Below are 22,202 nucleotides of genomic sequence, written 5' to 3'. Positions count from 1 at the left end.
GTATTCCCACTGTATAAAGAACTCATAGCTTATCTGTAAAAAATGACACCTTTTTATACAACACTTAAAGAAAAAGTGTTGTATAAAAAGTGAATGCAGTCTGCGCTGTAGTCCCTTTTTGGAAAGCTATTTTTTAACCATAGAAATCTATGAGTTCCCGTCGTGGCTCAGTGGAAACGAATCCAACTAGGAACCATAAGGTGGCGGGTTCGATCCCTGGCCTCGCTCAGTGGGTTAAGGATCTGGCATTGCCGTGAGCTGAGGTGTAGGTCGCAGACATGGCTCGGATCCTGTGTTGCTATAACTGTGGTGTAGGCCTGTGGCTACAGCTCCGATTCGACCCCTAGCCTGGGAACCTCCATATGCCACGGGAGCAGCCCTAGAAAAGGCAAAAAGACACACACACACACACACACAATTTCTGTGAAGGAGTTCCTGTTGTGTCTCAGCAGAAACGAATCTGACTAGTATCCACGAGGATGAAGGTTTGATCCCTGGCCTCCCTCAGTGGGTTAAGGATCTGGCGTTGCTATGGCTGTGGTGTAGGTCGCAGATGCAGCTCAGAGCTAGCGTTGCTGTGACTGTGGTGTTGGTCAGTGCCTACAGCACTGATTGGACCCCTAGCCTGGGAAACTCCTAGGCTAAAAGTGCAGCCCTGAAAAGACAAAAAAAAAAAAAAGAAAGAAAGAAATTCTATGAAATGTAAACAAAAAAGCTTCTGCATTTGTTTCCCTGTTGTGAGGTTGCTACACAATTGTGTACTATTCTATGAGCAGCTCTTCACTCTGCTAACAGAAGCCCTACCTGTTAGGTGGAGTGGTTTCTGTTTTGCATAGTTTTGTGACTCATAATGAGTCACAACTCTCTACGTCTAGCTGTTTAACATGCTTCAAGTCAGATTTTTTTTTTTTTTAGCCCATTCTAACAATGGCACACATTGACCTTTCATTTGTCACCTTTCTGGAAGGTAGCCAATTACCAGAAACTAAGCACAACAGTGCTATTCAGCACTCTTGAACACTTGTAGGAGATGGCAGTCTTTACCACTGGGGAAAGGAAAGAGTCCTAGAAAAGTGATAATTCCCAATATTATGGCAAGATGGAGACTAAAAGAAGCCAAAAAGTAGAGGCTGAACTTCTGTCTCACAGCTGTCTTTTCTATTGTGTATTATTTATTTATTTAGTCTTTTTGCCATTTCTTGGGCTGCTCCCACGGCATATGGAGGTTCCCAGGCTAGGGGTCTAATCGGAACTGTAGCCTCCGGTCTACGCCAGAGCCACAGCAATGAGGGATCCGAGCCATGTCTGCGACCTACACCACAGCTCACGGCAACGCTGGATCCTTAACCCACTGAGCAAGGGCAGGGATCGAACCTGCAACCTCATGGTTCCTAGTTGGATTCATCAACCACTGCACCACGATGGGAACTCCATTATTTTTAAGGTTATTTATTTATTTTTTTGGCCCTGCCCACAGCATAAGTTGTTCCTGGACCAGGGATCAAATCCTAGCCACAGCAGTGATCCATAACTGCTAGGCCACCAGGGAACTCCTCTCTCGTGGGTTTTTAATCTTTCCCTTTCCATTAGGTGGTCCCTTTCCCCCGTGCTGCCAAACCGATTATGCCACTGTATTTCTTTCTCTTTTTTTCTGCTTTTTCGGGCTGCACCCAAGGCATATGAAAGTTCCCAGGCTAGGGGTCCAATCAGAGCTGCAGCCTACACCACAGCCACAGCAACGCAGGATCCAACACCTGGGACCTACACTTCAGCTCGCAGCAACACTGGATCCTTAACCTACTGAGTGAGGCCAGGGATCGAACCACCATCCTCATGGATACTAATCAGATTAATTTTCGCTGTGCCAAGATGGGAACTCCCCCCATTTGCATACTTTCTTACCGCTCTTGAAATAATAGATCCTTACTCGTCTTATCTCTCCCTCCTGTTTCGTTTGTTCAGAGTCTGTTGCCATTACCTGAGTCATGGTTACAAGCTTTGGTATCAGGTACTAAAGGTCACTGCTCCTCTCACCGAATTAAAGCAAACCTCCTGCAACATGTTAGTCAGAGTTTGTTTCTAAGGAACAGAAACTCACTACAGCTGGGCCCCCTCCTTTTCCAAAGGAAATAAGCATGTTATTTATTTATCTGTTTGTTTGCCATGCCCATGGCATACGGAAGTTCCCAGGACAGGGATTGACCCCTTGGCCAGAGCAGCACAGCCTGAGTTGCTACAGTGACAACTCCAGGCCTTTAACCTGCTAGGCCACGAGGGAACTCTATAAGCATGTTATTTAAAGCAGTGTTTCTAAAATCATCCCTGGTGAATAATCAAGTATTCTGTTGTTTGTTTCTTTTTTTCTTTTTTCTTTCTTTTTTTTTTTTTCATCTTTTTAGGGCCACACCTGTGGCATGTGGTGGTTCCCAGGCGGGGGATCTTATCAGAGCTGTAGCTGCTGGCCTATGCCACAGTCACAGCCATGCCAGATCCGAGCCGCGTCTGTGACCTACACCTCAGCTCACAGCAATGCCAGATCTGTAACCCACTGAGCGAGGCCAGGGCTCGAACCCGCAACCTCATGGTTCCTAGTCAGATTCGTTTCTGCTGTGCCACGACGGGGACTCCTGTTTCTTTCTTTTTTAAAAAATGTCCTATACATTGTAAAAATGAACAGGTGGAAACCGCAATCAAATAGAAGACAAGAAGAGACCCTGAGAATATAGCAGAGCCCAACAGGAAGAAGAGAGTCCTCTTCTTCCCCAGCAAGGGCTCGGCCAATGAAAAGTCCTGGACTCTTTGTTTACATAATCCTCCCAACTCCCCCCCCCCCAATATATATTTTTCCCTTTAGGGCGCACTAGCGGCAGGCAGAACTTCCCCGGGCCCGGGATGGAACCCACATTGCAGTTGCGCCCTATGCCACAGCTGCAGCAATGCTGGATCCTTAATCTGCTGTGCCATAAGGGAACCTCCATCCTTTCCCCGCTGTGAAAGTCTTCCTCCCTTGCTGTGCAGATGCCCGTGGCTCGCCCTGGTGGCAGACCACGAATTGCCATTCTCTACTGAGCTCGGATAAACCCGTCTTTGTTGGAGAAATAACTGGCTGTTTGTTTTAAATCAACGGCATCATGTAGCAACATTTTTATAAAATATAGTAAAGAGAAAAATGACATAAAAAGACATACAAAATACCAGCCACATTTTTATGATGATTAGAGCCAATAGTCACCTGTCAGAAATAGCTACACAGTTTCTAAGCTTTTACTCTGTTTCTGCAATTTTGTCCTGGTGGATGGCAAGAAAACTGTCAGTGGGCCAAACGAGGAGGACAGATTTCGAGCTTACCAAAGCATTTTGTAGAGTTCCCATCAGGGCTCAGTGTTTAATGAATCCAACCAGCATCCATGAGGACGTGGGTTCCATCCCTGGCCTCGTTCAGTGGGTTAGGGATCCGGCATTGCCATGAGTTGTGGTGTAGGTCGCAGAAGCGGCTGGAATCCAGTGTTGCTGTGGCTGTGGTGGCTGCTACAGCTCCAATTCAACCCCTAGCCTGGGAACCTCCATATGCCTTGGGTGCAGCCCTAACAACAACAACAAAAAAAAGCATTTTGTGAAGACAAAGTCCAGTGGAGAATCCAACTGCTTGCTGGTTTATGAATGGGCTCTCTGGGTCCAATTAGCTACAAGGGAGGAATGATCACATGATCTAGACGTGGCTGTAGGGATGGGCAACTTTTTTCTTCTTGGTTCTTCAGCTGGCTTACTCATTAAATCGATATAAGACAGATTAACGGGGAACAACAAAATCACATACATTTGGGAGCCCCATAAAGATGGAAGCTCCACAGGGCAGCCAGGTGAGTGAAGCTTATGTAACATCCTAAGGAAAAGGGTACAAAGGGGAAGAAGGCCGAGACGTTTGGGAAATAAAAGTTGCCTTTTATGCGGATGCATTTCTTAGGTGTATCTGATGTTAGCTCTTCCTGGCACAGGCCCCTTTCCAGTGTAAATGTAGGCAATTGAGGGGGAAGGAAAGAATGTTCCTGAATCTACTGGGTTTTTGACCACCTTTAGCCCGAGCTAAAACTCAAGCCAACGTGGCCTTTTTGGGGGTGACAAACTCTGCTTCAGTTCATGGCCCTTTGGCACTTGGATGGGGCATGAGATGTTCAAAGACAGGTTCCAGGAGCACCTAGCCCAGCTGTTTGCTGGGGCTGCTCTTGGAGGCTGCTCGGCAACTTCATTTATTCTAAGACTGCTTGGTGCCCCCCTATGCTAGACTCTGGAAGCTAAGCTAAGAATAATGCTCTGCTAATTTAGTGTTCTATTAAATTTTTTTTTTTTTTTTTTTTTTTTTTTTTTGCTATTTAGGGCCACATCCGTAGCTTATGGGAGTTCCTAGGCTATTCAGATCGGAGCTACAGCTGCCAGCCTACATCACAGCCACAGCAATGCCAGATCTGAGCCGCATCTGTGACCTACACCACAGCTCATGGCAATGTCAGATCCTTAACCCACGAGTGCTGCCAGGGATGGAACCCGCATCCTCATGGTTCCTAGTCATGTTCATTAACTGCTGAACCACAAAGGGAACTCCCAGAATTTTCAACATACCCCAATACTCATTAATTTGAATGTTCAGATGACCAAGGTAAGCAACCTGTCCTCAAGAAGCCCACAGGGCACACAGCTTTCTTCTAGACGGATTTACTTTGCCTAGCAACAAAGGCAAAGATGTTTGGGAAATAAAAGTTGCCTGTTATGTGGATACATTTCTTAGGTATATCTGATGTTAGCTCAGAAATGTTCTATATTTCTTAGGTATATCTGATGATTAAAATGCCATTTCCATTTCCTAGTCCTGAAACTACTCCCCCCAAATTAAACCTCTATTTATGGGCACGTGTAACACTTTCTGCTCCTGAAGATCTCTGAATTCCTTCCACATATCTCACCAGCTTCTTTGTGTGGGGAGGACCTTTTGGGGCTGTATCATTCTAGTGTAGCATTCTGAGTGCCCAGCACGATGACATGTCTGCCTGTATTCAACCTTGTTTTTATTCTGTTGGTGGTAGGCGTGTTGATGATGCTTAGCGTCAGGGATGAGGACCTGGGAGCAATATCCAGCCCCGAGTTACTAATCTGTAAAATGGAATTCATAACATCTGCCTCACAAAGTTGTAGATGATGAGATAAAAGTAAATAAAAGCATCTAGCACAATACTCAAGCGCCCAATAAATGTGTGTTAAAGCTGCTTAAGAAGTCAAAACGTGGAACTGTCAGAGCCTTCCTTTGTGAACTTCTCTAAGTACTACTGCCAAACGTGGAAACTCAGGTTTAAAATGACTGACCAAGAGGGAGTTCCCGTCGTGGCTCAGCGGAAAGGAATCTGACTAGCGTCCATGAGGATGCAGGTTCGATCCTTGGCCTCGATCAATGGGTTAAGGATCCAGAGTTGCTGTGAGCTGTGGTGTAGGTCACAGACTTGGCTCAGACCCTGCGTTGCTGTGGCCGTGGCGTAGGCCAGTGGCTATAGCTCCAATTTGACCCTTTGCCTGGGACCCTCCATACGTCGCAGGTGCTGCACTAAAAAGACAAGCAAACAAACAAATAAATAAAATGATTGACCAAGAAAAGGTGCATTATGCTTGGCATTATGTTTGGGAAAAAAAAAAAAAGGCAGGCAAATGAGCAATGAATTTTAAATTGTTTCAAAACATTTGTGAAAACGGAATTCTGAGCAAAGAGGACATAGTGAAGGTGGACCACAGAATCTCCTTCTTCTAATACCTAGTGGAATGAATAAAAAAATATGTTATTTGCCACCTGATGTCTTGTGAAATCCAGATCACAGTTGTCATACCATAAAGCTTTATAAACATTCAAATGGGAGGAAATTTCTGCTAAATGTGGGAGGACTGCACCTTTCCCTCCCACCCTCATCATCATACAAGCTGGTGCGAGACTACATGCAGGTAATTAGCTGCCAACCCATATTCTGAAATGAGGCTTAATAGAAAAGTCTGCGTTGCTGTCTTCTCTCGAAAGATGAGTTTTGGGCTTACCAGGCCCGCTCCCCTGTGGTCAAGTGCTCCAGTTTGCTCCGCCCCCATCATTCCCACCTTCCCCATCGGACTCCTTCCTCGAAGCATCTGCGTGTGCAACCTCTATGCTGGCACACTTCCCACTTGTATAAAGAACGTCTCTGGGGCTCAGGCAGAACAAGAAACGTGCCTAATGTTAAACAGTGGCAGAGACTAGGTTTTCAACCTAGATATTTCAAATAAATTTTCTACTCGTTCCACTGCACCAACTGAAAAGGAGATGGAGTCACCTCATTTAATTGGTTTGCTTTACTCCTCTGTCTCCTCTGTCACGAACTGGTCTATATGTATATTCTCCTTGCCTTCCCCATGTATTGACCCAGAACTTGCCACAGACGGGAGTGATGTTTGTCCTGCTGGAGACCGAGGACTGTCTTCTATGAAACTAACTCAGAGCGGTTTTCTTAGTGTGTCAAAGCATAACCCAGGACTGTACTTTTCAAGTGCTGCACTTTAAATTTTATTTAAAAAACAAGCAAACATCTTCAACATGTCAAATGCTTTAATTCACATTTCTCTGTCTGTAGCACTGAACACAGCAATACAGACCCAATACAGCAAAAGCAATTAACACAAGGTAATTAGTGATAGGGACATAGTACTGTGGCCAAGCAGGGAGAAGGTGCACGTGGCCAGCTGGCTGCTTGAGTGGAGCCATCACGTGTATTCTTGACCCTGTGGGTTCCCAGAGCCCCTTTGGTCAGTGCACCTGCAAGTGATCAGGGCCACGGATCTGGCTGCTCGAAACGTGCATAAGACAGAATTAAAATCAGAGTACTGATTTATCTGTAGGGCTCATTCAAGCCCATCACATCTGAGAGAAAGACAGTTGGCTGAGCCCAAGTGAGTGATGAGAACAAATCTTCTTATGAGCCGTGATCACCCAACTATACAAGGTGCCCTTCCTTACCCCAAAATTTGCTCAGAGAGCTCTATCTCCTCATCCAATCAGGATGCCCCCTTTGCTTGGACAATTTTAGAGGAACAAGGAGAGCAACCGAACTTTCCAGCTCTCTTTTCAATATTCTGTGTCATGAAAAAGTACCACACGGTGGTGACTGCCTAGATTACAGCCACCTTGTCAGGTGCCTTCGGCTGTGACACTCTCCTTTAGTGGGGAAGTAGCCTGGGCATCTTTGCAGAGACCAAGGAAGTGTCCTATGTCTCATATCAGCAGTCCACTTAAACTTAGACCTTCTATTTATGTATTGTTTTTGGCCACGCCTGTGGCACGAGGAAGTTTCTGGGCCAGGGACGGAACCCACATCACAGCAGCAACCCAAGCCACTACAGTGACAATGCCGGATCCTTAACCCACTGTGCCACAAGAGAACTCCAAACTTAAAGCTTATAGATGACATTTTCTGCAGAAATTTCTGTAGATGACTAAGTTCACCATTTTAGTTAAGTTTTGCGACTTCTGTATTAGAGGGCAACATTTTTTTGATTCTTTTCTCCAGAACCTAAGAATGCACTGTTTTGAGACAGGGCAGCCTCATGCACTGACCGCACAGTCAGGGCCATGGGGGTAAATGTGTGTGTAATTTACATAATAACCAAAATCAATTAACTACACAAACCATTTCCATACTTCACTAAAATTAGAAACACAAGGAACAGAAGCTGTCAGTGCTTTAACATTCAGCAGAATGCCTCAAAACTTGTGCAACAGCCAAGTGGACATATTCTAAGCAGCAACTGAGACATCTGAAATATTCTTTTTACAAAAAAACATGAGGTTTCTGAATATGTAAAAATCAGTAGAAAATTAACCCCGGTGACAGAGTCATTATAGTGGCTTCTGAACCCTTACTAAAAAATAGTGGATTTTCTTTTTTTTTAAGGAAGTGTATTATTTACTGAAATCTGATCTGAAGCTGCACACACCCTAGCCTGGGGAGAGGGCAGGAGCCCCCACCGGGGTCCACACCACTGGCCCCTGAAGCACTGCCTGTCCTCCAAGCCTCCATGAAGCATAAAAATCTGAGGCTACCAATATTTATGTAATAGAGTTCATCAATTTGGACAGGACAACAACACATTTTTCACAGAGTTCCTTTCCAAGACAGACTGGGGGGAAGAGGGCAATTAGTGGAGTAAAGAAAAACAGATTTAAGAATATCCAATTAAACTCAAATTTCCTGCATGGTATCTACATGGCAAAAGCCCTGGGTGTGAGGGCACAGAAGCCCTACGTGAGGTACAGAACGGTAAACTTTAAAATTTCAGTGTACATCAGAAGCACCTGAGGTACCTGCTAATGAAACCAGAGATGCCTACATCCCATCTCCAGAGACCCCGATTCATGAAGTCGAGGGCTGGCTGTTGGGTTTAGGCATCCACACTGTCAACCCAGCTCCCGAGGTGGTTCTGATGCTGCAGCCTGCAGATCACACTCTGAGAAATGGGAGATAGGCAGGCCTTGATGGGAAAATCGGAGACAGGCCGGGGCTTACTTTTAAAAAGCAAAACCAAAACAACCTCCTCTGCCTTGTTGCTGAGAATACACTTTCATTCGGATTGGGATAGAGTGGCAACACTCTTTTTTCTCTTCAAAATTCTAGACCTTTTTTTCATAAATCTCCCTACATTCCATTGTCCCAAATCAGGTAGAATAAAAAAAAAAAGCCTGAATATAAAGTGCTGGTTCTTGTTTCAATAATATCATTTTGAGGGAAAAAAATCACACAACACTATCATCCATTGACCTTTCTGGCTGAACAAATACAAATTATGTATTCGGATCCACGTGAACCTGTAAATTAATATCACCTTTAAAGTTTTCTAGTTAGTGCAAATTTAAAATTCTGTAATATACATTAAATATAATTTTGCTTCATATTACAAATGCACACTATTTTTCTTTTGACATGCTGGTAAGTATTCATTTTTACAGCGTAAAAAGGATTGTTTACAATTTCTGAATCACAGTAAATTTTCCAACTCTAAGTAGGCAAACATATTCCAAAAAGCAAATACTACATGTTTTTGACACACCCTAAAAAATAAAAATAAATAATTCTGACTATAAAATTTTTATAAACATTAGCTACATTAAGGATTCACAGCTACTTGTTGCAGAAAACCTAAAACACATTTAAGATCATATAATCTTACCATTAGACAACTTGTATTCAGAAACACAAGTCGGTCTGATTTCTATGAAACATAATAAAGCACTGAAAATTATCGCCATCTACTTATGGGATCCATAAGAGCTGCCAGGTATTCGGTATTTAAGCTATTAAGTTTGCGAGGAGTTAGGAATGTATAGGACATAAAAGACGAGAGAAATCTGAAAATAGACACGGAACCATGCTTTACCTCTTTCTTCCTGAGAATGTAGAAGCTGTTATTTTAAAAAAATCAAGACAGTTTGAAATGCAAGAGAAAAATCCTGTGACAAAAATAATTTTTTTTGTAAAGTGTGGAATCCCTGGTAAGGTCAACAATTGCTACCCTAATATATAACTTGCAAACACAAGCCCTGTAAATTGTACTTATGAAACAAGGCACATTTATTTGAAATGCTGGGTAAATGTGCCAAAAAAGTTAAGTGAGTTTTTCTAAAATAAGACAGCACGATTTATGATATGGTATTCTGAAAGAACTTTCCCAAATAAAAATTAAGTCAGAATGAGTGAATACGGTAACAGAAAAATTTCATGAAATGTCAGGTAGGGGAAAAACTTTCATTGGATTATGACAATTGAAAAACCAATTTTTAAAAAAATTACTGAGGACGGTATACATAAAAGCCTGTTCTAAATCCAATGGAACATTATGGTTAGTGTCTAGGTTTACCAATTAAAAAATTATAAGAGTTATTTTGATTATTTTAATTCTGATACTCCAAACTATTTACCGTGATTCTATAATTAGCACTATGAATTACACATAAAATATAGCTCGAAGAAAAGTGAATTTAACCGTACTTGTAAAATGTGACATCTCTGACAATTCTGACCATGAATTAAAAAATGAAACTCATTATATGCAAAACATGATCAGCCCATGAAAGATATCTACACACCTTCCCACCACCTGCAGCAGGTAACCTACTGTGAAAGGTGCACGAATAAGGTAAAAATGGCTTTGCTCACAAAATCTTTCACGACTAGAATTTAGCTGCTTCCCCTGAGATCTGTAAGAGGTTAATTTAAGCAAAGGAAAAGCATTCTGTATAACGGATTGACTACTGCATATACTACCTAGTTGTTCCTTCAATACATGGCCTGGGGTTGAAGTGACTGAAATCTAAATTTCTGGCAAATCATAACAGATGACAGATTCGTAACGGCTCCTTAAAGGAAGCTAATGGAGTCTTCGGGGGATACATTCTAATCTTTCAGAGATTAATGCCACACAAGACCATCCAGCCCACAAATGGGTCACCTGTCCTAGAAACACCAGGCTGGAGGCCCCCTGGGGTGGTCTAACTGCGTAGTGGGGAGTGGGTGCCGTGGGAATAGGTTCGGGGAGCAACAGAGGAGCACCCTCTGGTTGCTAACCTGCCAACCACCAGACCGGCTCTCAAATGAAACAACGCCAGCTTTCAGCTGTCCAAGAGCAGTTGCCCAGTGCTTTCATTTCCCTGTTTTTAAAAATATTGAGGAGGACTTCTGAGACTATCTAGGTAACACACCTGTCAGGAGAGTTAAATTACGGGTTTTAATAGTTACTTAGTCAACAGGCTACACTTCTATCTGGTTGCGAGTAGCAGAATTTCAGTGAGCAAGACATTAAATAAAGCAATATATTATAAACACTAAACACACGTACACCACAATGCAGAAAATAAATAAGTAAAAAAAATATAGCTCTCATTTTAAAATAAATATGATAGAAACGTTTCAGCAGAGGATCCTGTCCACTCCCCCGAGGGGAAATTCTGTTAAGTACTTTGGATATAAAAAACTAGTATAGTTCAAAATACTACAAGACCACTACATTTTAAAAACTTACCAATGCTGAACTTTTTTAGGCAATTAACGTGACTAGAAAAATTTTGAGTACATTTTTTTTTTTTGAATTGTTGACTCTGCCCTCTTAATCCAAAACGAAGCCGGTAAACTGTCCAGCTCAAAACCTGTAACTTTCAACCCAAAGTGCTCTAAATGTTAATTTTTACAATTCACCCTATGCGGTCCTCTATGGAGATCTACAGAATATGCTGAGTTTCACCTCCATGCATTAACAGAGCTAATCGAACAATATCTGGGGGTCTGAAAATGCTCCGAAAATAAAACTTAAAATTAACAAATTTCAGTGTTGTCTTTCTTTTACATTTCCCCTCTTAGGGCTTCTCAGAAATCGGTGTTATGGATCCACTAGGGGCTGGGCCGGAGGAAACCGTAAGAGGCGTGCTGCAGGAGGATGCCCAGCAAGAACCAGCTGGTCTGACAGCGGACATCTCCTTTCAAAAAAGCCAGTAATTATTCAAATGTTACCATGCGGCCACATCGTGAATTAGAATGGAGATGATTTTCCCACCCTCGTCTTGCTGGAGGTACACGTCCATCAACTGTAAGGTTCAAGACTAAGGAACGAGAGTGCACACTTGAGCGTGCCCACTCTCTTCATGGAACATCCCGTGACGTTTAAAAGTTAATGCTCTAAGATCACAGCGTTTGCTGAAAAAAAGACCAAGGCATTTGTAAACAAGCAGAGTCTGGCTGTTTTTGGAATGCGATGTACACAAATGCATACCCTTTGTACTACGGAGGAAATGAAGACTGAACTCGTCGACAGGGAAGTTCTATTTCGGAGGAATGTGTTATCTGCTCATTTGCGAGGACCTCATGCTAAGGTCTCGTTTCCTCCTCCAACTACTCGGCTTCCTTGGCGTCCTCGGGATCTGAAGTACTAGAGGCGTCATCATCCGTTTGCTCTCCAGAGAAATACAACATCAGCGCGTGAGTCTTATGGGTTATGGTGACAGTGCAGGGCCCTTGGGCCCAAGGCTCCCCGTCTACCTGCATTGGCATCATCGAGCATTTCAAGATCAGCTAGAATCAGGGAACAAATAATCAGAAAGCAGTCAGTCCCCCAAAAAGTTCAGGAAAAAAATCTTCCTTAATAACATCCTGCATCCCTTAACCCTTCTCAGGGATATTTTTTTAGCATTTCATTCTTAGAAAATTAATCTGAATGTATCTTTATTCCTTGATTGTTAAAGGGATTCTTTTTCACTAAGAGCTTAATTTCTTCAACTGGATGGAGGGCTGTATTTCCTGTTTCTTCCGCATCCCACTCAGCCCTGCTGGAGGGTGATCAACAGCCTGGGTTGTAAACCCCTGTTTAAGACAAGCTATAGCATGTGTATTTACGTCTACAGATCAATGGCTTCTAAATGGACAAGTGAGTCCACTGCAGCAGTATTGCACCTACCCGAACTGTATGTGCTTGTCCTATTCGAAAAGGATTCGCCAGTTTCACTTGAATCTGAGCACAGTGGAAAGACCCATACACTCCAACAACTTCCAGTAAACCATCATCATGCCTAAAATTGGACCAAGGAGATATGGATGATGTGATGCAATAAAATAAAATAAAATCAGTCACATTAGGACAATTACCTTTTTTTTTTTTTTTTTAGGGCCGCACCCATGGCATATGGAGGTTCCAGGCTAGGGGTCTAATCAGAGCCACAGCTGCAGGCCTATGCCAAAGCCATAGCAACGCCAGATCCGAGCTGCGTCTGTGACCTACACCACAGTTCACGGCAATGCCGGATCCTTAACCCACTGAGCAAGGCCAGGGATTGAACCGGCAACCTCATGGTTCCTAGTTGGATGTGTTTCTGCTGCGCCATGACGGGAACTCCAGGACAATTACTTTTTAACACAAGTGGACCATCAGCTTACTAAATATTGATATTAACAAGACAGACAAAAAAGAAAATGTGAGGGGAAAAATGTTACATGTTTATAAAGAACAACAGACTGCTTTAAAAAGAAAAGTGATGGAGTTCCCATCGTGGCTCAGTGGTTAATAAACCCAACTAGCATCCATGAGGACTCGGGTTCAGTCCCTGGCCTTGCTCAGTGGGTTAAAGGATCCCGCGTTGCCATGAGCTGTGGTGTAGGTGGCAGACGTGGCTCAGATCCCACGTTGCTGTGGCTGTGGCGTAGGCCAGCAGCTACAGCTCCCATTCCACCCCTAGCCTGGGAACCTCCATGTGCCTTGGGTGAGGCCCTAAAAGAGACAAAAAGAAAATAAATAAATAAATAAATAAATAATAAATAAATAGTGACATGAAAGAACAGATTGCAAATGGACATGCCTGGCTAGAGGGTAGGTCTCGTCGCCCATCCCTTCCCACAGTCTGCAGCCACCGCCCCAGTAGCCGATGTTCAGGACAATAATACCTTCCAGGTTCGGCAGCTCTACTCGCTCACCGTCCAGCTCTAGCTTCAGAGAAACACACGCAGTGAGTTACTACAGGGCACGCTATTTGCAGTCACATCCGCTTAGAATCCCCATCCGTTTTCATACATACAAGAAGACTACTTCCTACCCCTCCCTCCAGGTAATCTGGCCTTTCCCACCTATTCAATGTTTATTACAGTACAAGAATTGCAACAAATGAATTGTTTTAACCAAGGTCATCAAAGACATCCTTTCTGCCAAGCCCTATTATTTTTTTCAGGCCTTATCTTACTTTCGGTTTTAGCGTCAACTGACAAGGCTGACCCCCCTCTTTTCCTGAAATAGTCTCTTCTTTTGCTTTCTGGAACCCGACTTCTCATGATGTTCCTTCTCAGTCCCTACTGAGAACTCCCCATCCTGCATAACCACGTCCAGGCTCCTTTCTCTTCTCAAACAATACACTCTGGATTGAAAGCTGAGCCACATCTATCGTGTTAATTGCCATCTCTGTGCCGACAGCTCTGTTGTGCTGGTCCAGGAGAGTGAATTGGGCTAGATCCGAACACTCCCAACTGCCTGTGGCACCTACAGCTCCCATGCACAGAACCGAGTTGAGCATTCTCTGCAATCTACTTTCCCGGTAGGAACAGCACTCTCCAACCCCCTGTGGCCTAACCAGAAACCTGGGAATTATCTTTGACTTCTGTGCCTATACCCTCCATATCCAGTTAACCACTAAAAACACCTGACTCCACTTCTAAGCCCATCCCTCTCCATTATCCTGACAGCACCCTAGCCCAGCATCCCATCAATTTCTCAAGCTTTCCTCTCCTCTTATGTATCCCTCACAGATCAGTTAGAGAGACACCTATCCCCTTATTATAACCTTCAATTGCTTGACTCAGTGGTCATGGCGAAATCCAAGTTCCTTAACACAGGAGCTCCTTTTGTGATTTGGCCTCTGTCCATCTCTCCAGCCTCAGCTTCTGTCACCTTCTCTCCTGTGGGCTCTGCACCAGCTTAAACACACTCAAATAAGCTATGTCCTCTCTTGCCTCTGGGCCTTTGCACATGCTCTTCTTTGCCTAGAATAATTTCCACCTCTTTCTTCACTTAGCCGAGTTTTATTTAATTTTCAGATTCCGGTTTATCACTTCTTCCAGAAAGACTTCCTCATCAAGTCACTTTCCCTAGACAGCTTCTCTGGCCACTGGGTCATGTACTGCTCTTATTTATTCCTCTAAGACTGAATATTTTCCTTAATGTATCAATTCTCATGCCACACTGCAACGTGGTTTAAATGTCTTTCTTCTCTCTAGGTTATAAACTTAGTGAGAGCGAGGGGTTTGCCACTGTATCCCCAGTACTTAGAGCACTGTGGCATTTTGAAGGTAGTTTCACAAGTAATTTTTCTATAAATAATCTATTAGATCAAAAAATAAATAAATAAATAAAAAGGGTGCTTCCTTGAAAGCTTCACTCTACCCATGATATCAAAGCATAGGAAAAAGGAAATATGATAAAGCAGAAGACTACTTTTTTAATGGAAATTCTTGCCATTTGTTTGTGCCGTGGCAGCAGAGGCTGTGTGTGAGCCCAGCGTCTGCCTGGAGAGCAGCTCTCCTTCGTGTGGGTACAGTCAGGCTCCCCCTCTTTCTGCTCATTTTTTACTCTTTTCCCAAGTTGTTTATTGTTTGGCTCTTCCTTTTTTCATTTTGCTGGTTCTAGGTTTCTCCGTATTAGTGTCTTTGTGTTTGCTATCAACCATTACAGACTCTTTTTAGAAGCAAGCAATGAATGCATACAAAACGTTGCCATATTACATCAGAAACGTTGTAGCAATAAGCAGCCATGAATATCCTATCTTTACTACTCAGACATTTGGATTCTGCCTTAAGACGTCAGAGTGATACATCACAGCCATAAGAGGAATTCCACTTCGGGCTTAAACTTCCTCTGATGAATGTGGCGCTGTGTTAGATGATGTCTCACTGCTCATCGTGTATGAATGGACATGGTTCAGCCTAAGAGTTAAACAGACCCTGGAATAACATAAACCCGGGTTCAAATCCTGGTTACTTGTGTACTTTGTGACGTTGTGAATCTGGGCAAGTTATTTAATTTCAAAGTTTGTTTTTCTTTCTTTCTTTTTTTAGTTTCTAGGGCTGCGCCCATGGCATATGGATGTTCCCAGTCTAGGGGCTGAACTGGAGCTGCAGCTGCCAGCCTATGCCACAGGTACAGCAATGAGGGATCCTTAATCCACTGAGTGGGGCCAGGGATCGAACCCACCCTCATGGATACTAGTTGGGCTCATAACCTGCTAAGCCATAACGGGAACTCCTCAAAACAATTTTATGCATGATAGGATTATAAAAGTTGCAGCTTTACAGGTTGTGGTGAGAATTTAGCGGGAAAATGTGTATTAAACACTTAGCAAAGTGCTTGGCACACAACAAATACTCCATATGTGTTAGTAAAATATGTTGATAGAAAATTCATCATTTTTGTTAAAAAAAAGTTCATAGCGGAGACCACCTAAAACTTTAAAAGCTTACCTCAACTTTTTTATTCAAATCTTTACATTCTTGCACTAAACAATCTTTGGTTCCATAAAATAAGTAAACAGCCTATGAGAAATGGACAGAAAATATGATATAAAGGCAATTTAACAAGACCCATAAGCAAGAGAAAGACACTGAACCGAAGCTTCCCGACGTGACCGTTGAGTTGTATTTCCAGAGTGGATGAGGTACTGACGGGAGAAGGGGCACCATTACTTCTGAGTTTAATTACCCCATTTTTTTTCAGGGGAATGTAGGATGTGGTGGTTGTACTTAAGTGGTATCGTCCTCCAATTTATCCCCAAAGCTACATTTTATAAAGAATTATCATATTAAAATTAGAAAATTCCACCTTTTCTAGTAGTTCAGATTACTTAATGAAAGAAATACAGATAAATCTAGCAAACATTTTAATTAATTAATTAATTAATTTATTTATTTACTTTTTGCCTTTTAGAGCCGCGTGTGCGGCATATGGAAGTTCCCAGGCTAGGGGTCGAATTGGAGCTACAGCTGCTGGCCTACACCACAGCCACAGCGAGTCGGATCAGAGCTGCATCTGCTCACAGCCCACGGCAAGGATGGATCCTTAACCCACTGAGCGAGGTCAGGGACCGAACCTACATCCTCATGGATACTAGTCAGGTTTGTTCTGCTGAGCCACAATGGGAACTCCTGGCAAACATTTTATAGTCACTTTTGAATATGGAAAGGTTGATGGAAGCACTAAGATGTTAATTACCAACAATAAACAGCAATACTTGTTGCCTTAGTAATTCTATTAACAAATGGGAGCTATTTGTAAATTTGAGATATTTGTAAAACAGACGCAGGAACAAAATTGTTTTGCATCTATTTTTCACATCCTGTTGCTCAATCACAGGAAGTCATTAAAAAAATTCCAAGGCAAAATTTCCACCGAAGGAATTAATTATACTAGAAACCAGAGCAATGGTCTCAGTTAAAACTGTGGTAAACACACTGCTTCTTTTCTTAACCTCATCTGCCTTTTTGAGTTTTCTCAAGTCAATGGAACCTATTTTTCCATTAATAATTTCACCAAAAATTTATCCTGCCTAAATTTTCTTTCCAATTCTAGTTGCCATTTGAGTAAGATAAGCTATCATATATTCCTTTTAGTTTCATTCTAAGCAGAATATGCTGTAAAACATTCCAACTTTGAATTAAAGAATTTTTATCACAGTTTATAAAGTACTTTAAAAAATACACTAAAGGATCTAATTTGATAGTTTTACACAAAACAGAGCAGGTAAATGTTTTTCTAAGTTAGTTCTATCTCAATCTACTGGAAAGAATGCTAGATGTAATTGAACTTTTGATTTTTACTGTACCTTTAGTGATAAGCAGGAAATGTTATTTTATCCAACACACCTTATTAAGAATTCTGCTAGAAAACAGAGATGGTGCCTTCTCACGATGAGCGTGAAAATTGAGGGCCATGAGAGCATCCGGTCCAACAGAAAAATAGTTGTTCATTGTGAATTCCTGTGGAAAAGGGTCAGAATAAACAAGATTATGCTTCTAGCCCAGCCTGTGCCATATATTAAATATGTAAACCTTAGTGTTTATGACAATACTTTCTGCATTTACTTTTCATAGAGCTGCTTTATGCTGTCCAGTGAAGTTTCCAGAAATAAACTTTTAGTTCAAAGAATGATCCTACAGATAGAAATTTCACTTTCCGTTCCTGGTTAATATGCTACATCTAAATGGCTCTACTTTGCACCCAGGCTTCCTACTCCCGTGTTCCCACTACATGTGATTTTTTTCCTTCCATCACAACTCTTGGGTTCTCAGACTCTTCAGGCTATTGGTCCCCTCTTAGTTCATCTAACTTCTCATTCCAGCTTGGATTCCTCAATCTAGCTCCACTCGGTCTTCTTCCTGAGCAATAAGCTTAAATTTCTGACTTTTTATTCAGTTGTCCACAGATTCAAGGTTGACATATCCAAAATCTAACTCATTTTCTTCTTGAAACTATTTTTCTTTTCTTGGTTAATGTCATCTCCATACTTCCCATCATAAAAACTAGAAATCTGGGAGTAACATGTGTTTTCTTGCTTCCCCTAATCCCAATCAGCTGCCTAGTCTCAATCAATTCTTCCTCAAAAATGTCTTTGAATTGTCCTGTAGTGCTGGCTTCAAAGTTTTTCTTCATACTACCTCCAGAGCATCCTTTTAAAAATACATATCCACCAGCTCTGTATCATTTGCTATTATTATTATTTCTTTGTCTTTCTAGGGCTGCGCCTGTGGCATATGGAGGTTCCCAGGCTAGGGGTCAAATCGGAGCTCTAGCCGCCGGCCTACGCCACAGCCACAGCCATGCCGGATCCTAGCTGTGTCTGCAGATCCTAGCTGTGTCTGCAAACTGCGCCACAGCTCATGGCAACGCTGGATCCTTTAACCCACTGAGCAAGGCCAGGGATGATCCTGCATCGTCATAGACGCTAGTGAGATTCGTTTCCACTGAGCCACGACGGGAACGCCTATTTGCTATTTACTAACCATGGTGCACATCCTCTAGTCTCTATCTAGCCTTTATCTTCTCTCCCTGGAAAGTCTTCCATTCCCTTGTCTGTGATCTAGATTGTATTTACTCTTTAAGGACCAACTCAGTCACTTCCCCTGAAGTCTTTCCAGTCTGATACCAGGTTGGAAGGAGGAACACCTGCGGATAACCAGCCCCTGGAGATAATCATCTTGTCGCTGTCCCACCACAGAACTGCACCTTGTACAATGGAAGTGCTCCATCGTGTCTGCTGAAACCACTCACAACTGCGGCCCTAAATACATACCTTGGGTTTCCTTAAGTTGTAGTATCCTTTATTTGTTACTTGAACTTTCCATCTAAAAAACAGAAGTTAAAAAAAAAACCACAGTAATTATTACCAAATTAACTGCCAATTAACTATAATCATTACAAGTCAACTCTGGAGGCCTGGTAGATGAGGTTCTTCTATTAAAATAGCATTTGGAGGAGTTCCCGTTGTGGCTCAGTGGTTAACGAATCTGACTAGGAACCATGAGGTTGCGGGTTCGGTCCCTGCCCTTGCTCAGTGGGTTAAGGATCCGGCGTTGCTGTGAGCTGTGGTGTAGGTTGCAGATGTGTGTCAGATCCCGTGTTGCTGTGGCTGTGGTGTAGGCCGGCGGCTACAGCTCCGATTCGACCCCTAGCCTGGGAACCTTCATATGCCGGAGGTGCAGCCCTAGAAAAGACCAAGAGAAAAAAAAAGACATTTGGAGAAATAAGCAAATTTAAAGAAATGTGTATATGAGTATGTAAATTTATTACCTCAGTCCTTATATAGCAACAAGATAAAACACCAGCACCCATGCATAAGTACAACTAACAGTCTTTTAATTTTTGCTCTTTTTTTTTTTTTTGGTCTTTTTAGGAACACACCCGCAGCATATGGAAGGTCCCAGGCTACGGGTGAATCGGAGCTGTAGCTGCCGGCCTACACCACAGCCACAGCAACACCAGATCCAAGCCACGTCTGTGACCTACACCGCAGCTCATGGCAACGCAGGATCCTTAACCCACTGAGTGAAGCCCGGGAGCGAACCTGCATCCTCAAGGATGCTGGTCAGATTTGCTTCTGCTGAGCCATGATGGGAACTCCTAACACAGTCTTTACATTTAAATTACATTTAACTTTATGACTACACAAGTCTTCATTTATAATCCAAACAATATTCCCAAAGCTCAAGAAATCCACTTTTGGGGGGAAGTACAACTCACCTGTCTAGTTTACTTCCATCTGCTTCCATCACATTTCTTAAGACTTGTGCCACTGGGATTTCTCCTGCATAACCTGTACCCCAACCCAAGGTATTGGATAGATCGTTGCCTGTTCCCAGAGGCAAGACTGCAACTTGTGGAATGTATTTCTCTTGTCCCTATAATACAGAAGCTATATTTCAGATTTTTTCTCTTCAGACTATTTTTAGGGTAATAATATTCAGTAAAATTTAAAGCCCAAAGCAATAAAGACACAAATATTATAATAACTGCTCTATCATGATATTCAAAATTGGCAATGTTTCCCACTATTCTTCTGCTTAATAAGAAATATAACCAGGAATACTGTGTAACTGTGTTGGAAGGGCTTCTGTGAAAGGCAAATAGGTCTTCAAGACGGATACCTTAATCTTCATCTCATCAACTGCATCCAGGACCCAGCCCACCGTCCCATCTCCTCCACAAACAAGTACTCGAGCTGAGTGAAAGGGAAGAAGAGTACAGAGCTGTAGCGCTTTGATGGGGGGAGTTTTAGTTACATCAAAAACCTAGGAGTGAAACAAAAGGCAAAAATGTATTTTTATTAAACACTGTCATCCATCCATGAGGAAAATTTCCTTCTTAAAGAAATGCTTCAATAACTATACTCGCTATGATGCATTTATCTTTATCAATATGCCAGGCACTCTGCCAGACTCGTTATATTCACAGTGACTCATCCCAACGCCAACCCTACAAAGCACGAGAAATCCTCATTCTAGTGACCAGGAAATGAAGGCACAGGAGGTTAAATAACTTGCCTTTGCTTCCCCAGATAATGAAGTGGTGACACACACATTCGATTCTAGAGTCTAGCTACTACACAATACTGCCTCCTTCCTGTTCACATCAAACCAGGCAGTGCTAAGTTCACCTTTAATTATATTTTATGATGGATTAAAAAAATCCATTACTAGTGTAAGGTACTATAAATTTCTGGAAAATAATTTTGTAATATGCATAAAATGACATAAGGATGAAAGGATCTTTGATACCTATAACTCTACAAATGATCTAGGAAAATATTTCCAAAGATGAAAATACTCCATGTGTAAAGATATTCAGTGTGGCATTATTTATAATTGTACAACCTTAGAGACAAACTCAAGCTCCGACAGCAGGAGACTGTTGATTCCATTTGGTGATTTTTTTTTTTTTTGCCTTTTCTTGAGCGACTCCTGCGGCATATGGAGGTTCCCAGGCTAGGGGTCTAATCCGAGCTGTAGCCACCGGCCTACACCAGAGCCACAGCACAGCAATGTGGGATCCGAGCTGCATCTGCGACCCACACCACAGCTCACGGCAATGCAGGATCCTTAACTCACTGAGCAAGGCCAGGGACTGAACCTGCAACCTCATGGTTCCTAGTCGGATTCGTTAACCACTGCGCCACGACCGGAACTCCATTTGGTGATTTCTTAGTCATTACATCATAATTATGAGGACTATGTCGCAACATGGGAAAACACAATTTTAGGTTAAAAAAAAAAAGCAGAATACCAACTCGTATCTAGATTACTGTTAGAGTAATGCTAATACGTAAATGCATAGACAATTCATGGAAAAAACATGCAGCAATAAAAACAACTGATTTGTTTGTATTGTGTAGAGATACTGCAGGTGATTTTCTCTTTCCTATTAAAATTATTTTTATAGTTTCCTTAAGTTGTGTAATGTTGAAGGGCAACTTACAAATTAGAAAGAAAAAAGTTACTGCATTTATCATTGTTGCACAGTGGGTTGCTTAATTTTTCAAAGTGGAAGCTGCTAGCATGTAAGCTCAATCTTTCTTTTTTTTTTGTCTTTTTAGGGCTGCACCAAGGTAACTCGGAGGTTCCCAAGCTAGGGGTTGAATCAGAGCTGTAGCCACTGGCCTATACTTCAGCCATAGACATGCCAGATCAAGCTGTGTCTGTGACCTACACCACAGCTCACAGCAATGCTGGATCCTTAACCCACTAAGCGAGGTCAGGGATCAAACCTGCGTCCTCATGGATGCTAGTTAGATTCATTTCCGATGAGCCACAACGGGAACTTTCCTGTAAATTCAGTCTTAATGGTGTGTCTTTTATTCTGACATTTAAAGTTGAGGTGTCATCTACATACAATGAAATGCACCCATTTTAAGTGAACAACTAAATGACTTTGAGTAAGCTTACTCAGTTGTAAGCTCACTCCCACTATCAATCAGTTTAGAACATTTTTGCTGCTCCAGTAAGATCCTCCAGTGTCCATGTGCCTCCCAACTACCAGCCTAGAGTTAGGCCACTGATCAACTCTGTTTCTATAGATTTACTCTTTTCGAACAGGTTATATAAATGGAATCATACAATATGGATCCTCTGCGTTGGGCT

General features: G+C 42.4%; 1 protein-coding gene across 1 annotated transcript in view; it reads right to left on the bottom strand.

Moving 5' to 3' along the window:
- Positions 1 to 6,592: 6,592 nt before the first annotated feature.
- Positions 6,593 to 22,202, bottom strand: part of DGKE (diacylglycerol kinase epsilon) — a 30,757-nt gene continuing 15,147 nt past the window's right edge. The window contains exons 5-12 of the mRNA XM_047757499.1: positions 20,214 to 20,357; positions 19,810 to 19,967; positions 18,863 to 18,914; positions 17,436 to 17,549; positions 16,038 to 16,109; positions 13,394 to 13,521; positions 12,499 to 12,610; positions 6,593 to 12,116 (exon numbers count right to left, since the gene is read on the bottom strand). Coding sequence (XP_047613455.1) covers positions 11,937 to 12,116; positions 12,499 to 12,610; positions 13,394 to 13,521; positions 16,038 to 16,109; positions 17,436 to 17,549; positions 18,863 to 18,914; positions 19,810 to 19,967; positions 20,214 to 20,357 — 960 coding nt within the window. The 3' untranslated portion in view covers positions 6,593 to 11,936. The remainder of the gene's footprint in view (positions 12,117 to 12,498; positions 12,611 to 13,393; positions 13,522 to 16,037; positions 16,110 to 17,435; positions 17,550 to 18,862; positions 18,915 to 19,809; positions 19,968 to 20,213; positions 20,358 to 22,202) is intronic.

This window comes from Phacochoerus africanus, chromosome 14 (assembly GCF_016906955.1).
Source record: "Phacochoerus africanus isolate WHEZ1 chromosome 14, ROS_Pafr_v1, whole genome shotgun sequence".
NCBI classification, from domain to species: domain Eukaryota; kingdom Metazoa; phylum Chordata; class Mammalia; order Artiodactyla; family Suidae; genus Phacochoerus; species Phacochoerus africanus.
The sequence above is the reverse complement of the archived record's forward strand: the minus strand, read 5'-3'. Positions and strand labels throughout refer to the sequence as shown.